The sequence below is a fragment of the Hyla sarda genome, chromosome 1 (assembly GCF_029499605.1).
Source record: "Hyla sarda isolate aHylSar1 chromosome 1, aHylSar1.hap1, whole genome shotgun sequence".
Taxonomy (NCBI): Eukaryota; Metazoa; Chordata; class Amphibia; order Anura; family Hylidae; genus Hyla; species Hyla sarda.
Genome location: NC_079189.1, coordinates 366,246,698 through 366,270,307, shown reverse-complemented (window position 1 = coordinate 366,270,307; position 23,610 = coordinate 366,246,698). Strand labels below are relative to the sequence as shown.

The 23,610-nt window shown below is 41.1% G+C and overlaps 1 protein-coding gene across 4 annotated transcripts in view; it reads left to right on the top strand.

Annotated features, from left to right (window-relative positions):
* Positions 1–1,846: 1,846 nt before the first annotated feature.
* Positions 1,847–23,610, top strand: part of TRPM3 (transient receptor potential cation channel subfamily M member 3) — a 714,607-nt gene continuing 692,843 nt past the window's right edge. For all 4 annotated transcript variants that reach the window (XM_056523079.1, XM_056523077.1, XM_056523078.1 and 1 more), the window contains exon 1: positions 1,847–2,050. In XM_056523079.1, coding sequence (XP_056379054.1) covers positions 1,862–2,050 — 189 coding nt within the window. In that variant the 5' untranslated portion in view covers positions 1,847–1,861. The remainder of the gene's footprint in view (positions 2,051–23,610) is intronic.

Below are 23,610 nucleotides of genomic sequence, written 5' to 3'. Positions count from 1 at the left end.
ACAAGCTTATGTAGTATAAACCTCCTTATTTTACAGTAATGACAAGTTTGTCTAAAATTGCTGTTGGGTTTTGAGAATATATATCTATCAATCTATTATCTATTATCTATCTACTGTATCCATCTATCTATATATCTATTATCTATTATCTATCTACTGTATCCATCTATCTATCTATCTACCTTATCTATCTTTATATACAAAATCCAAATAATAGCAGCACATCATCTCATATTTATTCATCCAACTATTTTGAAACAAGCTTATGTAGTATAAACCTCCTTATTTTACAGTAATGACAAGTTTGTCTAAAATTGCTGTTGGGTTTTGAGTATATCTATCTATCTACTGTATCCATTTATCTATCTATCTCTCCATCTATCTTTATATACAAAATCCAAATAATAGCAGCACATCAAGTGAAAATGTAGGAGCTGTAGTAAGGGTGCACGCATAACTGGAACCTCGGTCCTCTGATTCAGCGATCCATACAAAAGGTAACAAATGCAGCACACTATGTGAATGTGGTCAAAATAGGTGATTTATTCCATGACGTATCAGAGACAGCGTTTCGGTAGTCTCACACTACCATTTTCTACCGTGGTAGTGTGAGACTACCGAAACGTTGTCTCTGATACATCATTTAATAAATCACCTATTTTGACCACAGTCACATGGTGTGCTGCCTCTATTCCCTTTGTATCCATCTATCTATCTATCTATCTATCTATCATCTATCTCATATCTATCTATCTATCTATATATCATCTATCTCATATCTATCATCTCTCATATTTATCTATCTATCTATCTCATATCTATCTATATATCATCTATCTATCTCATATCTATCTAACTGTCTGTCTGTCTATCATCTCTCATATCTATCTATCTATCATATCTACCTATCATATCTATCTATCTATCTATCTACCTATCATATCTATCTATCTATGTATCTATCTACCTATCATATCTATCTACCTATCTATCTATCTATCTATCTATCATCTCTCATATCTATCTATCTATCTATCTATCTACCTATGATCCTTTCCCTATAGTATCCCCGTCTAAAATCCCTTGTTCCCTTTTCATCCATTGTCCCTACTGACACACACCTCACCTTTGGTTCCACATAAGTAATCTCAGAATTCATCTAGTTCCCAATCACAAGCCCATGAGAACAGTTACAGCTCAGCAGAGATTAATAATACCAGGGAATCATTTGTATTTCCCAAAACAAAGCAACCACAGTGAATGTGCCTGTCAGGGGGAGCAGTAAGTGTTGTGAGCGCTTCTGCAATGCTGTTCCTCCCTGTGACTCTCGCAGCCCTGAGTGACTTATCTGCCTCACTAGCTCTCTTTCCCTTCGAGTTTTCTTTCTTTTTTTTTCCTCTTTATTATTGCCTGTGGTCTTTTATTCTTTTCTTCCATTCCTCATCTCATAAGACTATCTGCTTTCTGTGAGGGACATGCTTTCTCTGGCTATTCCTTCTTGCGGTGTGGTTCCTGTTTGTTAGATCTCTTTTGCTCTTTCTCTGTCAGTGTAGTGTTGTTGTTGTTGTAGTGTCAGTTCTTATTGCTGCTGTGCACATCGTGCTCTCCACCTGGGTGCAGGGTATACCTGCCTGTGGTTATGGTACCTTGTTAGGGCTAGACAAGGCGTGCTCCTTGGAGTCTCTATGACACTTACAGGCGACACCCCTTAACTCCCAGATCCTTGGAGAGTGGCTACACCTTGGGAGGAGTGTGCAGCAAGTTTTTTTTTTTTTTTCCTACCGATCAGCAGGTACTATACAGCTGAGCTCTCAGCAGCAAGCAAAAGGGGAAAAAACTCTCTATTTCTACTGCACAGACAATGGTGAACAAGTGGAGGAACCCTGGTGACTTGGAGAAAAGCTGCTCTATAAGAGAAGAAGGGGGAGAAGCCGGGAGGAAGAGGAGTGCCAGCCGTGCCAGCCGTGGAAGGTTTAGTGAGTCCTGGAAGAGAATAAGTTCAAGGCAAGGATCAACCAGGCGATCTGGTCGCTTGTCTCTCCAGCCCCCGGTAAGAGAAGCATCCACCTCATTGTGTATTCACTGCCTTGTATGCATGATTGATGTGTGTACTGTCCGTGGTACTAGTGCTGGACTCCCTCTCTATTCCGCACGCTTGCTTGGGGCGAGCATACGGCGCTAGAGTTTAGCCCTTGTAAAAACACTTGCTGGAAGTAGTCCAGCATATCAGGGGTTAACACAGGCCCACGTGAGTTATAATGAGCTTAATGGGCAACATAAATACTTAATAGACTTTGATGTAGTAGAAAAATTCTGAGTGGTTGCGCTTCAGATAAATGTAGTTCTCTGGTGCAACATGTGTTTAGTGTTAACTCTGTATCAGTGCACTCCAAACTGGGGACCTCTGGATGGTGGAAAACTACAATTCCCAGCATGCCCGGACAGCCAACGGCTGTCCGGGCATGCTGGGAGTTGTAGTTTTGCCACAGCTGGAGGTCCACCATTTGGAGACCACTGTTCCATAAGGTGATACAGGTTGTTTATACTGTTGCTTGCGAATATTCACAATTCGAATTTTATTCCCAAATATCGCATATTTGCGAATTCGCGAATATGGCACTATATATTCGCAATTACGAATATTCGTTTTTATTTTTATTTTATTTTTTTCACATAACACATCACAGTGATCATCCCTCTCTGCTTCCAGCTTGTGTGGTGTAAAGAAGGCTCTAATACTACTGTATACTGTATACTGCATATTAAAATTTTTGCATATTAGAATTTTCGCATATGCTAATTTTTGTATATGCAAATGTCCGCATATGCAAATGTTCGCATATGCGAAAATATACCGCAAATATTACGAATATGCGAATTTAGTGAGTATATGACGAATGTTTGTCTATATATTCGCGAAATATCGCGAATTCGAATATGGCCTATGCCGCTCAACACTAGTTGTTTAGTGCACCTCTGGTACGTTCTGTGCTATAACAATACACCACTTACTACTGTGCTACCTGTAGATATGCATCCAACTATTGCTTTTTTTTCCAACGGCTGTCAGGGCATGCTGGGATTTGTAGTTTTGCAATAGCTGGAGGTCCCAAGTTTGGAGACCTCTGCTCCATAAGATGATGTAGATACAGGTTGTTTAATGCTCATTCTGGTACATGCTGAAGTATAACAAAAAACACTACTCACTACTGTGTCACTTGCAGATGTGCATTCAACTACAGCTTTGTTTTCCAGCTGACTGGACATGTTGGGAATTGTAGTTTTGCAACAGCTGGATGTCCACAGTTTGGAGACCACTGCTGTATATGAGGATGTAGATTTGCTGCTCTATATGATGATTTGCCTGTAATACATTCTGTTCTGTAGTATTACAAATTACACTAGTCACTACTGCCTTGTTTTCCTATTCGAAAGAGTTCACATGGGAATGTCAATTACGATGGTTGTATTATTCTTAGTTTTAGCACTCCAATTACCACAACTGTGTGATCTGGAATACAGTCACCAGGCCACGGGAATAGGCAATTATGAGTAGCTATCCATGTATCAAGCTAGAACAGGCAGGAATATGACATGTTAAATGGGTACTCGGCCCCTAGACATCTTGTCCTCTATCCAAAGTCGATGGAACCCCGCGATCTCTGGGTCGGCAATGTGGCATTCTGGACCCGGAAGCATGCAGCCATAGACATGAATGGAGGGGGCATGATGGCTGTGGGGTGCTGCACTGGTGATCGCAGGGGACCCACGCGATAAGATTGGGGATAAGATGTTTAGGGGTGGAGTACCCCTTTTAAGTCTTGTGCATGGTTTCTAAGGTGTTTGTTTTGCAGATAGAAAGTTACATATAAAACGTCTGCTTAATATTTAGCTTCTTGTAAAGTCATATTATTACCACACAGCACTATGTTATAGTATACTATGTATATGTTATAATAATAGACAAAATAGAAGTATATTATGGTTAATCGAGGTATAATGTCTGGGTACTCAATAGGAGATTTCCATTCTAATTTCTTTTTGAGTCATTTGGTAGTTTACTGCTGAATCCCACTGGGGATATTGGAGGAGGTATAAGAAAAGGTTGACCAGTTGCACATAGCAACCAATCACATTGCTCTGATTTTTCACAGGGCTTTTTAACAATTAAAGACGTGATATGATTGGTTGCTTTTCCTTTGCACAGATTTTGATAAATCTCCCCCATTGGCCTTACATTTTGGGATTTCAGTGAAAGTGATTTGGAGTACAAGTGAGGCAATTTATCAAAACATGTAGAGAGGAAATGTGGTGCAGTTGCCCATAGTAACTAGAGATAAGCAAATTCTGAAAAATTTGATCCGAACGATTCGCTGAATTTTTCGGAAACATTCAGTTAGGTCTGAATTTATTCGCGGCAAATCGTTATTAAGAATGGCTACAGAGTGTCTCAATAGGGGTGTACAACACTTTGCCTTGTTGTAACACACATAGGGAGTGTGCCGTGTTAGTGAAATAATACTGTTATTCTGTATGACATGCAGATTACAGGCATCGCTTTTAGAATCACTGCCGCAGAGCGTCTGGATGTGGCAGCAGGGTCAGGAGACCATATGGCGTTACAGTTGAAGAGATTAAAGAGATTTATTAATGTAATTTTTATTTTATTTAATTTGAAATTAATAAATTGAATTTATTTATATATTTTTTTAATCCTTTTTTGAGGACCCATTCTGGTGAGCATTGAGCTGGCAGTACGCCGCGAGGTGAGCTACCACCTGTTTCAGCCCCTGCCTCTCAGCCCCCCCGACTGTCTTACTCTGTGTGGAACTGCAAATGTTTCATTTAATCAGTTATGGTTCATTGTTATTGCTCCAACCTGTTTCATTGGATTCTTGTGGTAATTCAATAGGTAATATAGGATGACGACCATAGGGCCTTAGTCTTAGATTTTTTTTAAATTTAAATAGAAGATTTTGAATAGATTAAAATTTTAATGTGCCAGCAGCATGAGGAGATCACAAGGTCGGCACAATGAGAGAGCCTGGTAATTTGAATGAGCAAACTTTAAATCCTTTTTTGAGTACCCATTGGAAGGCAAGTCTGGTGCCAGCAGTTGCAGTAATTCCAGCTCCAAAAGTGTATAATTGCTGCAGTGAAAACTATGGCAAAGTTCCTAGTTGCATATTAAAATCATTCTGGCGGTCCACCACGAGGCCACCTACCGCCTGTCCTAGCCCCTGCCTCTCAGTGCACCCCCATGCTCTGAGTGTCCACTTGAAAAGGGAGGGACTGTAGTACCAGCAACTTGGACAGAAGCACATTCAGCTTCTGTGCCACTGGATAAGTGGGCACATGAAGCTAGAAGTGGCTGCAGTGAAAAAGCTCGTACTTGTATCTTAAAATTGAGCTGGCAGTCCTCTGCTAAGCGAGCTACCACCTGTTCCAGACCATGCCTCTAAGCACCCCCCCCCCACTGTGAAAGTGCGAATGTTTCATTTAAACAGTTATGGTTCATTGTTATTGCTCCTCAAACACACACACAGCACCCCACAGACAAACACACAGCACCCCACAGACAAACACACAGCACCCCTCAAACACACACACATCACCCCCACACACAGCACCCCTCAAACACACACACACAGCACCCCACAGACAAACACACAGCACCCCTCAGACAAACACACAGCACCCCTCAAACACACACACACACACACACATCACCCCGAAACACAGCACCCCTCAACACACACACACACCACCCCCACAGTTGTTTTTTCTAAACTTAAACCTCAGTATTCTGATTTAATTGCTGTGCTGGCACTTTGAGGGAAAAAAAGTTGTCGTGCATTACGGTTTGGGAACTCAGGCTCAAAAAGGTTCACCGTCACTGGCCTATACCAACAGGTACCATCACATAGAAATTAAAAGGATCCTTCAACAAATTCATCATTGTCAGTTATTTTAACATGCATATGCTTAATCCCTTAACGACCACGGACGTAAATGTATGTCCTGGTTTGGCTTGACTTCCCGCACCAGGACGTACATTTACGTCATGTGTATGACCGCGAGCATGGGAAGTGTGCTCGCGTCATACACGGCAGGTTCCGGCTGCTAGCAGCAGACGGGGACCCGCCCGTAATGGCCGACATCCGCGATCGCGCGGATGTCCGCCATTAACCCCTCAGATGCCGTGATCAATCCAGATCACGGCATCTGCGGCATTGCGGTACTTTGATTGGATGATCGGATCGCCGGAAGCGCTGCCGCGGCGATCCGATCGTCCAGCATGGCGGACGGAGATCCCCTCACCTGGCTCCGGCCATCTCCCGGGGTCTTCTGCTCTGGTCTGCGATCTTGCAGACCAGAGCAGAAGATCACAGATAATACTGAGCAGTGCTGTGTCCTATGCATAGCACTGCACAGTATTAGTAATCAAAGGATTGCTATAGGAAAATACAAAATGTACAAAAAAGAAAGTTGCAACAGCACTCTAGGTCAAATAAGGGAGGCTCTTAGCGCACTTTTTGATCAAAATGTGTCCCCCATCCACCACACGGAGGTGGCCTCATATCGGATGGGACCCTAACATGATAACTCACCTCTGCTGTGCATATAGCCTCTGACTGTGTGACATGTTGGATCAGCCATTGACTAAACCACCTCCAGTCTGAGAGGGGTGGGGTGCATGGCTAAAGAGGGTGCCACACCCCCCAACTTACAAAGTAAAAACAAAAGAAAAATAGCCAGCACAACAACCTAATACACAGGTTCCCGCTGCTGTGGCAAATACAAAATGTACAAAAAAGTTGCAACAGCACTCTAGGTCAAAAAATGGAGGCTCTTAGCACACTTTTTGATCAAAATGTGTCCCCTTTTTCACCACGTGGAGGTGGCCTCATATTTCCTTTTGTTTTTACGTTGTAAGTTGGGGCGTGTGGCACCCTCTTTAGCCGTGCACCCCACCCCTCTCAGACTGGAGGTGGTTTAGTCAATGGCTGATCCAACATGTCACACAGTCAGAGGCTATATGCACAGCAGAGGTGAGTTATGTTAGGGTCCCATCCGATATGAGGCCACCTCCGCGTGGTGGATGGGGGGGGGACACATTTTGATCAATAAGTGCGCTAAGAGCCTCCATATCCATCACCTAGAGTGCGGGGACATAAAAAGTGTAAAATAAAAGTTTAAAAATTTAAAAATAAACAGTAAAAAAAAGTTAAAAATCCCCTCCCCCAATAAAAATTGTCAGTTTTTCCCATTTTACCCCCAAAAAGCATACAATTTTTTAAATAAACATATTTGGTATCACCGTGTGAGTAAATGTCAGATCTATCAAAATATAATGTTAATGATCCAGTACGGTGAATGGCGTAAACGTAAAAAATAAAAAAAATTTAAAAAATGCTGCTTTTTTGTTACATTTTATTCAAAAAAAAAATTTATAAAAAATTATCTAAAAGATTTATATATGCAAATGTGGTATCTAAAAAAAAAGTACAGATGACGGTGCAAAAAATTAGCCCTCATACTGCCCTATATACGGAAAAATGAAAAAGTTATAGGTGGACAAAATAGGGCAATTTTAGATTACTGATTTTGTAAAGTTTTAGATTTTTTTAAGCGGTACAAAAATATAAAAGTATCTAGCCATGGGTATCATTTTAATCGTATTGACCCACAGAATAAAGAAAACATGTAATTTTTACTGTAAATTGTACAGTGTGAAAACGAACCCCTCCAAAATGTGCAAATGTTTGGTTTTCATAAAAATTTCCTACCTAAAAATTTTTTTGGGGGGTTTGCCGTACATTTCATGGTAAAATGAGAGGTTTCATTACAAAGTACAATTGGTCACGCAAAAAACAAGCCCTTATATGGGTCTGTAGATGGAAATATAAAAGAGTTATGGATTTTAGAATGCGGGGAGGAAAAAAACGAAAACGCAAAAATAAAATTGGCCTGGTCCTTAAGGTGAAAATGGGCTTGGTCATTAAGGGGTTAAAAAAGGCTATAGTGCAGACATACCTTAATAGTCTTCCATAGCCACATCCACACTTCAGGGCCATGAGCACTAATAGGGTATCTAACATAAATTCTTCTCCATCTGCCCATAGCATCATGAAATACTTTTAGGCTTTTAGGCTCCAAGCTCCAGCATCATCTCCACCTCTATGCAAACTCCATGGAGGACATTTATCATTAGGTGTCTATTATAGACACAGATCTACCCCCTTTAAATTTACACTCTTGCTCAAAATTTACAAAAGCTGCGCACGTCCTTTGATAAATTTTGCGCAAATATAGAAATGCCCCCCTCACTCTACTGTGCACTCCTTCTCTACCTCACACTTCAGAGCTGTGGCATTTTCCCGTGGTACACTGCTCACATAGCTAGAAGTGCTGGAGCAGCAGTGTGCGCCGAACAAAACTCTGCACAATAGTAAAATCATAAATCTTTATAAAGTACCAATATATCAGTGTTTACCAATGAGAATGCCTCCAATTGTTGCAAAACTTGGCATGCTAGGAGTTGCAATAGCTGGAGGCACCCTGGTTGGTAAACACTGTGTACATGTACCCGAGCTGAGTGTGTGATCATATACATGTAGTAGAAATTAGTGTGCGGCATGTGTATGGAGCTTCATACACACAATCACACACTCAGCTCTGCTGCATACACATGATCACACACTCAGCTCTGCTGCATACACATGATCACACATATACATAGACCTAACAGCCATACCTCCTTCTCCCTCCCTACACATACAGTGGTATTCTTAGCTGTATGGTTACATTACACAGGTGCAATCTACTGCACTCATCAAGAACAGCTAGAGTTTGAACAGCTAGAGTTTTTTACACAGTTCTACAGATCTACAGTCTGTACAGACAGGAGTCTAATCTAAATATGTATTACATATTGCTGGACTTGCTGGACCTATTCTTATAACATTTTAAGTGTCCTCCTTGAAGGTGTATATTTGCATAAAAAAATCATGACTTGCGCAAAATTTGAGTGTGTAAAGAGAAAAGACGCAGTTGATAAATCCATGTCCACCACATAATCAGCTCTACCGTACACCGTGATTTAGAATTCCATTTGAAAAGTTATATAAAAAATGACACAAAAAAACATGCAAAAAACAGAATTGCACAAAAAAGATTGCGCAATATAGACAGTGAAAACTGTGTTTATAAAATGATAAATCCCCCCCCCCCCATGTGTATAACACTGTGCTATAGAGTAGTCCGGACCTCACATGGTCCCATATAGTAGTTAGGCCTCTCACACTGACCCATATAGTAGTTAGGACCCTCACAATGCCCTCGTATAGTAGTTAGGCCCCCTTTGTGCCTCCATATAGTAGTAAGGCTTCCTCTGTGCACCCATATAGTAGTTAGGCCCGCTTTGTGCCCTTGAACTTTTAAAATGCTTACTTATCTCCCAGGTGCCTTCTTTGTTTTGCCCTACTCACCTAGGTTTGGACCATCTTAGGGCATCCACTTACATGGTCAGGCATGATGAGTTCAACAAAATATTGTTTGTTAGTCTCAACTGTGTATGCAAACAATGGGGATTGGGGAAATGTGTGCTCGTTGCATGGGTCAGAGTTCTAAGGGATCCCTCCTCACAAGTACCGCTCAATACTGGGAACTAGGGACTTTGGAGGAGATTTATCAAAACCTGTGCAGAGGAAATGTTGCCCAGTTGCAACAGATCACTTCTTTCATTTTTAACAAGGCCTCTTCAAAATGAAAGAAGAAATCTGATTGGTTGCTATGGGCAACTTGGCAACTTTTCCTCTGCACAGTTTTTGATAAATCTTCCTCTTTTGTCTTTGAAATCTACTATAAAGCTGTTTATTATTCCCAAGTTTGGTATAGTAAAGGACTTTTCTTGTTGTTTTGTTTCCACTGGTGGCTATATTTTTTAACTCTGTCACATACCAGATCTATTACACTAGGAGTGCCCTGGAGGGTCATAGACTTACACAATCTGTGCAGCCCTCCTAGCTTTTACTGCTGTGTGTGCCAGAAAGGTACCTCCAGGCCAGAGGACCCATTCCAGCTACCATGTCCCAAGCTTTCTATTGTGTGAAACCAAGAGTCTCCATTGGCCCAAACAGCATCTTCCTACCACATTCCTGCATGCATGAGGCCTTTTTAGTTCTTGGAAAATAGCAACAGTGTGGGATTGATGGCAGGTGAGTATCTACTCTCCTGCTACCCTAAATATGTTTAGAGATATATAAAAATATAACATTACTGATTTAATATGGGAAATATTCAGGGGCCAGGGAATGAAATATGTGACTGTAAAGACCCCTATAGAGAACCTAGAACTCTGATACACAATAACGTATTGGTTTACATTATGTTATCTCATAACAAAGAGACAGTTCCTGTTTTTTTTTTTTTAGATCAGTAGCATAAATTATGATAAATATGGGGTCTAGCTAAGGGGAAATTCTGTATGTGATTGTGTGAGATTTTGTGTGTTTTTAACTTATTTAGAATAGGTAATAATGTACAAATTCAGATATAGAGCACGTTTGTTCTTCCATTTTTTGGTAGCTAACCATGTTTTCAACAAAGTTTTAAAACGAGAAAAGGAAATGCAACCAGTAGTGTGGGCTATCATGTTGCTAAGGTAACGGTACAAATTTGAAAGCCTCTCCTGCAATAAGCTTTCAAAGCCAGGATTTTGACTTTGCACGGCTGCTTACCCCCTTTCTGTAGCAGTGATTTAAATTTTTTTGCTTACATTTTCCTTCCCCACCTTTATTATTATTATTATTATTATTATTATTAATAATAATAATAAGAATAACAATAGTCATAATAATAACCAAAATAATAATAATAGTAATTTTACGCAGCATGTTACAAATTTTAAGATTTATAATATTTTATTTTTTACAGAGCTGTATGAGAGCTTATCTGTTGCTGGAAAACAAAGGTACATAGTTATAGTTATAGTTTTATTACATAGTTAAAGGGGTACTCCGGTGAAAAACTTTTATTTTTTTTTAATCAACTGGTGCCAGAAAGTTAAACAGATTTGTAAATGACTTCTATTAAAAAATCTTAATCCTTCCTGTACTTATTAGCTGCTGAATACTACAGTGGAAATTATTTTCCATTTGAAACACAGAGCTGTCTGCTGACATCATGAGCACAGTGCTCTCTGCTGACATCTCTGTCCATTTTAGGAACTGTCCTGAGTAAAAGGAAATCCTCATTTCAAACATATGCTGTTCTGGACAGTTCCTAAAATGGACAGAGATGTCAGCAGAGACCTGTGCTCATGATGTCAGCAGACAGCTCTGTGTTTCAAACGGAAAAGAAATTCCACTGTAGTATTCAGCAGCTAATAAGTACAGGAAGGATAAAGATTTTTTGATAGAAGTAATTTACAAATCTGTTTAACTTTCTGGCACCAGTTGATTAAAAAAAAAAAAGTTTTTCACCGGAGTACCCCTTCAATAGATTCCCCTGAGGACGTCCCGGTGTGCATTTACTTACACTCAGGGATAGAAAAGTGCGTTGGAAACATTGTGGGGTGATATACCTGTACCATCTTTTCGTACGATTATGTATGGTGTACAGATATTATACCTGTAAACATTATCTAGTGGCCGGATGGGCCCATGCTAGTAATCTCATAGTAAGTGATCATACAAGAAGTATAATAGCATTCTGCTGGTCATAACTTGGGAAATTTCCCATGTGTTGATGTTGACTTTTATACGCTTTAAATTCTTTTCACCTGGATAGGGTACACTTCTTAATTTTTTGGGTGGATTTTAATGCATACAAATAAATAGATATGTTTTAGGCACTTCCCTTTTTCTCTATAATTTGTTACAGCTGGGAATTTGTATTATATATAGCCTACAAAAAAATGTATGTTTTGGTTGTTAAGTTAAACTCTTCCTTACACTCAACCCCTTTTTTCTCAGTCATGTAGCTTATATCACTGCTGGTAAACTAAATTACATGTGCTCTTTTTTAATGGTATGGTTTATCAGACCTGATAGTTTCTGTGATCTGAGTTTTTAACTTGATGGTTGCATTGAAGTCTACTCTTTCTTTGACCACATCTTGGTATGTAAAGACCCAGCGAAACATTTGCAAACAGGAGTAGTTGTGGTTGACTGTCAAAGCTTGACACAAGGGACAGAAGAACACTTTGTTGCATTGTATCCCATAAAAAACCTACACAACTACGGCCTCTCACTTTACTGCAAAGTTGAAGAAAAATTTAAGGGCACTCTGCAGTAATTTTAGTGGCCATTGCTTTGTGCTTTTGTTGGCAACACTATGTCTACCTTTTCGGGAAGAGCAACAGGTTTTGTTCCTGGAAAGTGAAAAAGCTGTGGCTTTTTTAAAGCTATGAAAAATTATTCCTTTTCTGGGGGTGTAAAAACAGGATTGGTGTCCTAAAAAGTGCACAAATGTAACACAAAACCCACTATGCATGGCTTGATAACAATTATTGTAAAATAAAAAATAATCACACTTAATTTATAATTAAAACAGATTTTGTGCTGACAGAAAGACGCTCTCTGCTGCTTTACTACAATTATTATATATGTGTAATTCTTTTATTATTTGTGTTGTTCACTGTCCCTCACAGATATCTTCACCTAACACCTACTATCTCTATAGGGGCTTTGACATGTCTATGATACATGACCAGCATGTAAACTGGGAAAATCATTTCATGTATGCATAATGTATGAACTTTGTGATTCCACAGCCCAGTTTGCAATATGATTTTCAAAATATCTTTATAATATTATTGATGGGTTCATACATAGTATTTTGGTTAGTATTTTAGCCAAAACTATCTGACACATCATTATAAAGCTATAATGAAAATATTTGTAGCTTTTTCCTTGTGTTGAACCCATTGCTGGTTTTAACTTAATATACTAACCAAAATACCAGGTGTGAATCCAGCCTAAAAAAAAACTAAAATGGTTAATTTTTCTGGAAGTGAAAGGCAGCCAATGGTTATAGCTTCTTAGTGGGATCACTGAGCACTATTTGTATTTATCATTAGAATGAAGTTGTCAATTTCTACTCTTTTGCCAATCTTTTAACAACCATTAACCTGTATGAGGTTGTATCACACTTAGGCAACTATACCAAATAGAAACGCAGCATCAATACCACTATGTACATACAGTGTCATACTGTATCATGCATAATTGCACAATGATCTAAGAGATATATTGCTATTTATCCTATCATAGTACAATGTCACAAATAGGATTTCGTCCAAGTGACACCCCCCCCCCAAAAAAAAATAGAAAAAAAATAGAAAAAATAAACCAGATTCATTATTGTGATCCATTTTGGATTAATTTTGTCCTTGAGGTAAGCAGCAATTCTGTATGCATAATAACTTCTACTTGCTACATTTGCTATGCTGGGCGCTCTGCACCCAGAGTCCTTGCTCCTGTACGTACTTTAGATGGACAATTGTAGAGAAACAAGGGACTTTCAAATCCAAAATTTGACAGTCAGATTCACCAAATTGGAGGCACCTTGGAAGATTCACTTGCCTTTAGACATAATGATAGCACTTTAAAATGCCTTATGGAGTTGTCCTGGGTTCTTAAACATAATATACCTCTGTCTTCAGTTCTCTAGTTCCAGCGTTGTGCTAACAAGGCCCTGCAAGGGAAATGCATATCTTTTTTTACATCCCAAGACAACCCTCTTTAGGTTTCTTCCAACTTACTCTAACAGGTGTAATAGAGAAGATAACTATATTTTGAAATATATCTGAGGCCATTAACCGCTGTCCGGCATCTGCAAATGGGCATGGAAATTGGGGAGGGGGCCAAGGGCATCTCGAGGCCTTGAGGGGTTTACAAAGGAGAAGAAATGGTAAATATAGGACAGAACATTAAGGATCTCTTACTCACCCTGCCACCTGTACCGGACAGAACAGGCGGGAAATGTAGGAAGACTCAGGTAAGTCTGAGGTAATGTTCCCGTGCGCCAAATTCATCAAGTGGCATGAAACTTTTGATTAATTTGGTGCAGGAAGTTAAAAAAAAACAACTTTTCATCACTAAAATAGTAAAAATACTAGACAACAATTGATGAATTCCCCTCTAAGTACAGGAATTGAGGGTGGGACTAGCACTCCTCTGTGCTCACTCATGTTCTGTCTATCAGACTCCTGCTTGAAAACAGAGAGGAGGGAATTACAGAGTAGCCTGTAGTGGTTGGATAAATCACAGCAGACTCAAGGAGGAAGTGAATGCATGATGAGTTAGGGCAAGCTCATTGCTTGCTTTGGACACGCCCCTTCCTGAGCAATGGATGTCAGAATGAGTGAGCAGTAGAACAAAGGGATTTGAGAGCCAAATAAAAATTGACACATAAAAAGACATGTAAAGAATCTATATGACCTGTAAGGATTCCTCCTTGGGTATTAGCTCTGGGGTCGTCCTGGTCACTTGCCACGGGACACGTTCCTCACAATAACACCACAGACCACAGTTCTACATACAAGTCTGGCTCCTCGCCAGCTTTGTTTCCACAGGTTGCAGGTAAAACAAAACATAAACAGGAACAAAATAAAGTCCTAGACAGTCTGGTCACTGACTACACATATCAGCATGCCCTAACTATGAACTGGTGAGCTACCCTCAGCCAGTTAAACATATGACTCCTGCAACCTGTTACTCACAGTTCACACCACTTCTTGGACCACTCGCAGCGCCTTCTGCGTGTTACCTAAACAGGGCCCGTGTGTCTCCCCCTCTAACAGCCAGCATACTGTTTCCCAGGGAGAGCCCCAAATATTCTGTTTCTTTTCCTTTTAAACACACTTTCCCTTGCTGATACCTCATTAATCAGGCCACATGTGGAGGATTCTCCAGAGTTAGCAAGGGAAATACACCCTTTCCTTGCCACACTGCCACAGACCTAATAAGTAACAAATTTAAGAATTATTTTTTTCTGTGATATGACAGGTACACTTTAAATCATATTTAAATGTTTAATTCCCAAGTTGAGACTTTAGGAACCATTACTATAAAGACAATGCTTGTGTTGCACATGAATTCTCACTCATTCCAATCACTTTATTGGCAATTTACATACAATGTTTTCTATGTAGACAAATCCATCTACCAGCCTGGTACAAGCCTATACAGAGATAAGTACACAGTGCTTGTCAAAGAGACCACTATATAGGAAAATGGTTTCAACAAATGCCAAACATTCAAAAGGTCCAAAAAATGACATTCAATGTTTATTGTATTAATGTATTGTGTGTTCACACATTCAGGTCACAAACACCATCATGAGTGGAAGACGCCTGTAAAGGAAAGACTGAGACTTCTTATTTTTCCAATTCATTTCGAGCTTTGGAATTAGTATTTGTAATTAAAAACCTGAATGTGTGAACACAGTCACAAAGTGAAGCTGAAACAAATATACAGTAGATAATGTAGAGAAGCAAGCAAATGATCATATTGCCACGCTTTGACATCTTCGACACAGGCATTGTGGCTCACAATTGGGGTGCAAAACCAGGCAAAGTAAAATATTTAAACTGACATAAATGAAATATTGATAGACACAGCAGCATTGTCCTTTTGGCGTAAGAAGCAACATGAGAGTAGAATGAATGGATAAATGATATTACAAAGGTCAAGCTGCTTTAAAGGAGTACTGGTGAAACACAAGTATAGCGCACACTTCCCTAAAGTAACTGAATGCTAAGTTTATATTGATGTACATCTATTTTTTTATCCTTTTTTGTAAATATCAGTTTGTATATTGTTGACGCATTACTGCTCTCAAGGCCATAAGATAGATAAGAGAGTAAACTACTGTATATAATGAGGGTCTGGGGCATACACTGAAATACAACGATTCCAAATACTACTAGGTTGGTGATCCCTCCCCAGTCTGTAGCCCTACCAGTCTGTGAAATCTCCTCCCATCTTAATGATGTACACCTTCTAAAGCATGTCCCTTTACACCCGTTACACAGGGGATTGCCGTGTCAAAGTCCTGAAGTGCATGTCTAATATGAATGATGTGGCTTAATTGTTACCCTTGTAATGAAGTTAGTTGCTATGTTTTACCTGAGCGATGCACTCCTTGATCGGAACGGCTGTGCGCTTGATGATCCTGGACCGCTCCTGTTGCTATGGACGCCCTCGGAGGTGTTTGGCAGAGTATCCCTTTCTTATCACCAGTGCGCATGCGCTGGAACACGGCCGAGACAAAGTTACTATGGACGCTAAGCTGCACAGTATTTCTCGCTGATCGCGAGACTGGCGTGATGTTTCGGAGGTTGCTATAGACGCTTGGTGACGTACCTCGATCCCGGAAGCCTAATCAGCTGTAACCACGAGATATCGGCGTCCCGGAAGGATGGTGTCATGAGAGCGGCTCAGAAGGTATTCTACATACAGTAGAAGTATGGACTTTTTTTATGGACACTTTATTACACGTCACGATCGGGTGACAAACAGGTGTGGATCTGCACTTGACACACATATATCTGTATTTATTTAACACATTTTTGTATACGATGTCTTAATGATTTATGGTTTTATACATTGTTTATATATGATAATCACTATGTGATGATGTCACAAATTCTGTAATTGGTTGGCTTATTTAAGCCTCATATATGTCACTCATTAAGCACTTGAGAAAGCCAGCGTGAGGCTGGAGAAACGTAGTCTCTCACATCATGGAATAAATTCACCGTTCTTTTGAAATCTACCTGTGGTGTGCTGCTTCTATATTTTTGTATGCATTGAGGAACCAGTGGACCGAGGTTCAGAATATGCGGGCACCCCAATTTCTTTTTTTCTTGACATTTCTGGAGGTGCTGTTCTTATTGGATATTCTCCCATCTCAATGGCTAGCTTCCCTCAGAGAATCAGAGTTAAGCAAGCCAAGTCACATGGTGTCACATTGTCATCTCTGGCCTGACTAAGGACGGCAGCTGCCCAAGTCCCCCGATATGACTTAAAGGGAAAGGGGTACGCCCCTAGAAAACATTTTTTTTAAATCAACTTGTGCCAGAAAGTTAAGCAAATTTGTGAATTACTTCTAAAAATCTTAACCCCTTAAGCCCTTTTTCACCTTAAGGACTGAGCCCTTTTTTGCAATTCCGACCACCGTCACTTTACGAATTAATAACGCGAAAATGCTTTTACCGAATATTCTGATTGTGAGATTGTTTTTTCGTGACATATTCTACTTTATTTTGGTGGTAAATTTTCGGTGTTACTTGCATCCTTTTTTGGTGAAAAATCCCAAAATTTCATGAAAATGTGGAATATTTTGCATTTTCTAACTTTGAAGCTCTCTACTTGTAAGGAAAATGGATATTCACAATAAATTTTATTTTTATTCACAAATACAATATGTCCACTTTATGTTGGCATTATAAAATGGACATATTTTTGCTTTTTGAAAAAATTAGAGGGCTTCAAAGTAGAGCAGCAATTTTCAAAAATTTCATGAAAATTGCTAAATCTGAAGGGGCAGATGTTACAGAACTACAACTCCCAGCATGCCTGGGCAGTTAAGACACGCTGAGAGTTGTAGTTTGGCAACATCTGGAGGGCTACCGTTTGGGCACCACTGTAACAGTGGTCTCCAAACCGTGACCCTCCAGATGTTGCAAAACTACTACTCCCAGCATGCCCAGACAGCCTTTGGCTGGGCATGCTGGTAGTTGCAGTTTGGCCTTCCTAGTGGTTGCCACAGTAAAGATCGTTTTACTTTCACTTTGAATTACCCCCCCCCCACCGTCGATTCCCTACCTGAGCAAGTATCCAGCAGTCTCCAGCGAAGATCCCAGGTCCCCAGGCATCTTCTCCTGCAGGTACGGCCTCCAGATCCCCTCGACATCCAGGGACGGGCAGAACGGGGGGTTGCCATGGCAACCCCCTGTCCTGCGCTGCCATTGTTTGGAACTCCGTTCTGACTAATGACAGGGGATAGGAGGAGATCGAAGCTCTGCGACCTCACTCCTATCCCTTAGGCTGATCGGGGCTGTTGCTGACAACTCCGATCAGCCCTATTTTCCGGGTGATCAGGTCACCAGAGACCCTTTCAGCCCGGAATTGGAGAAAACCGCATGTCTGAATTGTCATGTCCTTAAGGACTCGGAATGCAGGGCGTATCCATACGCCCTGTGTCCTGAAGAGGTTAAAGGGGTACTCCACTGGAAAACATTATTTTTTAAATCAACTGGTGCCTAAAAGTTAAAAAGATATGTAAATTACTTCTATTAAAAAAATCTTAATCCTTCCAGTACTAATGCTGTATGCTGTATGATCCACAGGAAGTTCTTTCCTTTCTGAATTTCCTTTATGCCTGACCACAGTGCTCTCTGCTGACACCTCTGTCCATTTTAGGTATTTTCCAGTGTAGGAGCAAATCCCCATGGAAAACCTATCCTGCTCTGGACAGTTCCTAAAATGGACAGAGGTGTCAGCAGAGAGCACTGTGGTCAGGCAGAAAGGAAATTCAAAAAGAAAAGAACTTCCTGTGGATCATAACAGCAGCTGTTTAATTGAAGTGATTTACAAATCTGTTTAAATCTCTGGCAACAGTTGATTTAAAAAATATGTTTTCCAGTGGAGTACCCCTTTAATCCTTTCAATATTTATCAGCTGCTGTATACTACAGTGGAAGTTCTTTTCTTTTTTTTAACTTCCTGTCTGTCTGACCACAATTGCTCTCTGCTGACACCTCTGTCCATGTCAGGAACTGTCCAGAGCAGGATAGGTTTGCTATTGGATTTGGCTCCTACTCTGGACAGTTCCTAAAATGGACAGAGGTGTCAGCAGAGAGCACTGTGGTCAGACAGAAAGGAATTTAAAAAAGAAAAAACTTTCCGTGGTGCATACAGCAGCTGATAAGTACAGGAAGGATTAAGATGTTTAAATAGAAGTAATTTACAAATCTGTTTAACTTTCTGGCATCAGTTGATTTAAAAAAAAAAAAAGGTTTTCCAGCCGAGTACCCCTTTAAGTATGTAATATATTGTCACAAAATGGAAGTTGAACAGAAGATAGCGGGGGTCAACAGCAATAATAAAGATATGCAGCTACTGTACTTCTGGCGGAGATACCGGCCTTAGAAAGTGGTAGATGCAGGCCAATATCTTAACATAAGTGGCATTACTATGCAAGTGCTACAGATAACAGAATCATTTTCTACTGCCAGAGTACCCCTTTAAACTGACCCACCCAAGAACATCCATTAATAATGAAAGAAAATTGATGCCTGCAGCCCATTTGTGGCCTATTACTAATCCTATATGACATTCACACATCATATTATTTACTAACGTGATACACACCTCTGGTAGGCCTTTGTGTATATTTAGCAGCCAGACAGAATATGGAGAGCTTTGAAGTCTAAGGCCCTGTTCCCACTCCTCTGACAATCTGGCTGTTTTCCTCCAGTGGGGAATTATACACTTTTTATCAGAAGCAGAAAGGAAGCAAGAAAAATCACAGAAAGGTAGTAAAATTACTTTGTTTATTCAGGCTTACTAATAAATGGCTGTGTTGTTGTTGTTGTTTTAGAGAGGATCCTAAATACAGGATATTGAATTGCAGATTTAAAAGTAAAAAACATTAAAAGATTGCGGGGGGAACCCAGCGGTCGGATCCCCGTGATCAGACACTTATCCCCTATCCGCAGGATAAGGGATAAGTGTCTATAGCTGCAGTACTCCTTTAAAGGAGTACTCCGCTGGAAAACATTTTTTTTTATCATCTGGTGCAAGTAAGTTAAACAGATTTGTAAGTTACTTCTATTAAAAATTATTAATCCTTCTAGTACTTATCAGCTGTTGTACGCTCCACAGGAAGTTCTTTTCTTTTTGAATTCCCTTTCTGTCTGACCACAGTGCTCTCTGCTGACACCTCTGTCCATTTTAGGAAATGTCCAGAGTAGGAGAAAATCCCAATATCAAACCTCTCCTGCTGTGGACAGTTCCTAAAATGGACAGAGGTGTCAGCAGAGAACACTGTGGTCAGACAGAAAGGAAATTCAAAAAGTAAAGAACTTCCTGTGGAGCATACTGAAGCTTAAAAGTACTAGAAGGATTAAGATTTTTTGAATAAAAGTAATTTACAAATCTTTTTAACTTTCTGTCAGGAGTACCCCTTTAAGACATATTTGACCCTGTAAAATAAATTGTTGTAACATGCTTTCATTCAGTGCTTTTTGAACACTATTTACTGTATGTTTCGGTGGTTTGTATGTACATTGTATACATCAATTCTCAAATGTTTTGTCAATTTGTGCACTATGGATCACAATATATGTTTTCAAAATGGTTTCATTATATACATTTATTCACAATAGAGTATTTAAAACTATTATTGACATTCTGACCTTGACATGAACATGTTCTTTCACTGACATATAGATCCAGCACCTAGGAACTAAGTAAAAGGTGTAATCCATGTATGGTTTATATGATTTTTTTTTTTTTAAATCAGATATTTTTTATTAATAGTTTAACTACTTTTAAACATACAACAACATTTCCCCAACAATAAACCCCCCACCCCCCGTACATACAAACAATCCGTCACTTCCCTCTGCAGGAGCAGGAATATACACAAGCAGTAAACTATAGGTTTCAATATACTCATATTCCACTAGGGAGACTCCCCCAATCCCAGCGCACACGACTCCAGCATGCAGCTCCCCCAGGCAATCCAACACAGCCACCAGAAGAGGAGAGAAAGAAAAGGGCAGACAAGGAAGAGAGTGAAGTCACATACAGAAAGTCCCCAGACCATAAGCCAATCCCAAGATAAACACAGGCCGAGAGGTCACAAGCAATTATGAACCAGTCCTCAGGGGGTCAAAATGGTGTACCCACGGTCCCCAAACATTAGTAAATTTCCGTTCAACGTTACGTTTAATATATATCCCTTTCTCCAAGCGTACTATCTGCCATATTCTGTTAATAAGATCAGCTACACCCGGAGGAGCCGGTCTAATCCAATACTGCGCAATGAGTTTCCTGGCTTGGTACAGCACACGTAAGATCCCCACCTCTCTCATGGAAGGTTCCCTATCACATCCAATAAGACCAAATAAGCATACCTTAGGTTCTCTAAGCAGAGTAACCCCATAAACATCCCTGACAAGGCGTAACACATCAGCCCAATAAGCATTTAAAACTGGGCACTCCCACATCATGTGAAGCAAGTGAGCCTCCAACTCCCCACACCTAGGGCAGGCAGAGTCGGACCGTACACCAACCTTATATAAGAACAGAGGGGTCTTATACACCCTATGTAGAAAGAACAGCTGTGACAGCCTGTTAGCCTCCGACAGAGACAACGACGGGGTAAGTGACAAGACTATACACCATTCCTCATCACTCAGCCCACCAAGGTCTCTCTCCCACTTATGTCGGACCGTCAAAGGGAACCGTTCATGGTAAAAACTCAATGGCTCACCGTACAGCCAAGAAATAACTCCAGCAGATTCCCGTTTCACAATAATCGCGTCGAGGACTCTGTTAGTTTGCACCTCCATCAGCCGCAGACGATTTTGAGTTTCGTACACGTGACGGGGTTGCAGGTACCGATAAAACGAGGAGCGCGGTAAAGCAAACTCCTCCTGCAATTCCTCAAAAGATCGGACTACCCCCTGTACAGCCAACTGCCCCACTTCACACAGTCCCTTCCTTTCCCAATAACCAGCATCCCCAAAAGAGTAGAAAACTGGCAAGCTCGGGTTACGCCACAGCGGTGTACACGATATGAAACTTGTAAGACCCAGTAATTTACGCGCGTGGCCCCAAAGCTTGCAAAGGAGTTGGGTAGTGGGAGAGGAATCCGGAGGCCTGGTCAAGGCTCCAATCTCCAGAATATGCAATGGCACCCTCCCTCCATGTCTGGCCATAAACAAACGACCCGTAGGACCTAAGAGAGATAACTTCGCCCACCCTCTAATCTGATGTATCTGTGAGGCAAGGAAATACAGCCAGGGATTAGGTAATGCTAGCCCACCCGAAGTTTTTCCCCTTTGTAGCGTCTCAAGTTTGATCCTAGCAGTCGCCCCCCCCACACCAACTGTCTGAAAAGCCGTTGTATCCTATGAAAGTAAGTCATGGCTATCCACACTGGCGAGTTCTGTATCACATATAATAATTGCGGCATGAGCACCATTTTTGTTAGATTAGTCCGGCCAACCACTGAAATCGGTAATTTGCACCAGACAGCTACCTTCTGAGAACTCTTGTCCAGCAGGGGCGTCAGATTCCGGGGTATAAAATCGTGTAAAAAGGCTGTGATAATAATACCTAAGTATTTAAATTCCTTAACCACCTGAATATTGGAGAGGGCTATCTGAGTGATACGGGGCAAGGGATCCAGGGGCATCAACACCGACTTATCCCAATTAATAAGCAGGCCGGAGTAGGTACCAAACTCGGTAATGATAGACATGGCAGGGGTCAGAGACCTAGTGGTATCACCCAAAAACAGCAACATATCATCTGCGTAGAGCGCCACTCTCTCATCAAGGGAGCCGTAACGGAATCCAATGATATCAGGTGAGGACCTCAGGAGGCAAGCCAGTGGTTCTATAGCCAATGCAAAGAGTAAAGGCGACAGGGGGCACCCCTGCCGCGTACCTCTCCTCAATTCAAATGCTGGGGAAAGCCGTCCATTAACCCGAATACGGGCAGTCGGGCAATGATAAAGGAGTTTGACATAAGAAAGAAACCTAGGCCCGAACCCCATAGCCCCCAACACTCCCCACAGTTCCATTCAACGCTATCAAATGCCTTGGCAGCGTCCAGTGAAAAATTAAGATACACTCTCCTAATGTTATCCACCGTAGATCTACCTGGCATAAAGCCAGTCTGATCCCCATGAACTAGAGATAATACAACATTAACCAGTCTGTTAGCGAGTACCCGGGCCAGCAACTTAACATCAGCACACAGTAATGAGATTGGTCTGTAAGAGCCAGGACACAGAGGGTCCTTGCCCGGTTTAGGTATAAGTACTACGATGGCCTCCATCATGGATCGAGGCAAAGCGCCCTCCAAAGCCGCCGACTCGACCACTCACAAAAGCTGGGGTAGGAGGATCCCTGAGAATTTTTTGTATACCTCACTCGGAAGCCCATCTGGGCCCGGGGCCTTTTCATTAGCAGCATCTTTCAGAGCCAGTTCCAATTCCTCCAGAGAGATGGGCGAGTCCAGCTCGTCCCTCTGCTCCGGAGAAAGGGAAGGAAGTGATGCCCTGCTCACATACGCCCCCAAGGCCTCCCCAGTACAAGAAGTCTTAGTAGAGTAAGCCTCCTTATAAAAGTCTACCATCACACCTAAGATCTCCTCCTCCTCCGTGACCTCACTCCCCCGATCATCCCTCAAACAGCCAATATATGCAACCCCCTGCTGAGCCCGAGCAATAGAAGCCAGCAGTTTGCCCGTTCCCTCACCACACTCAAAGTAGCGCTGCTTACTAAAAAACCTCTTATGTTCGGCCGTCTCCTCTAAGTATTTAGTAAAATCATCCAGCACCCTCAACCACTCCTCCCTCG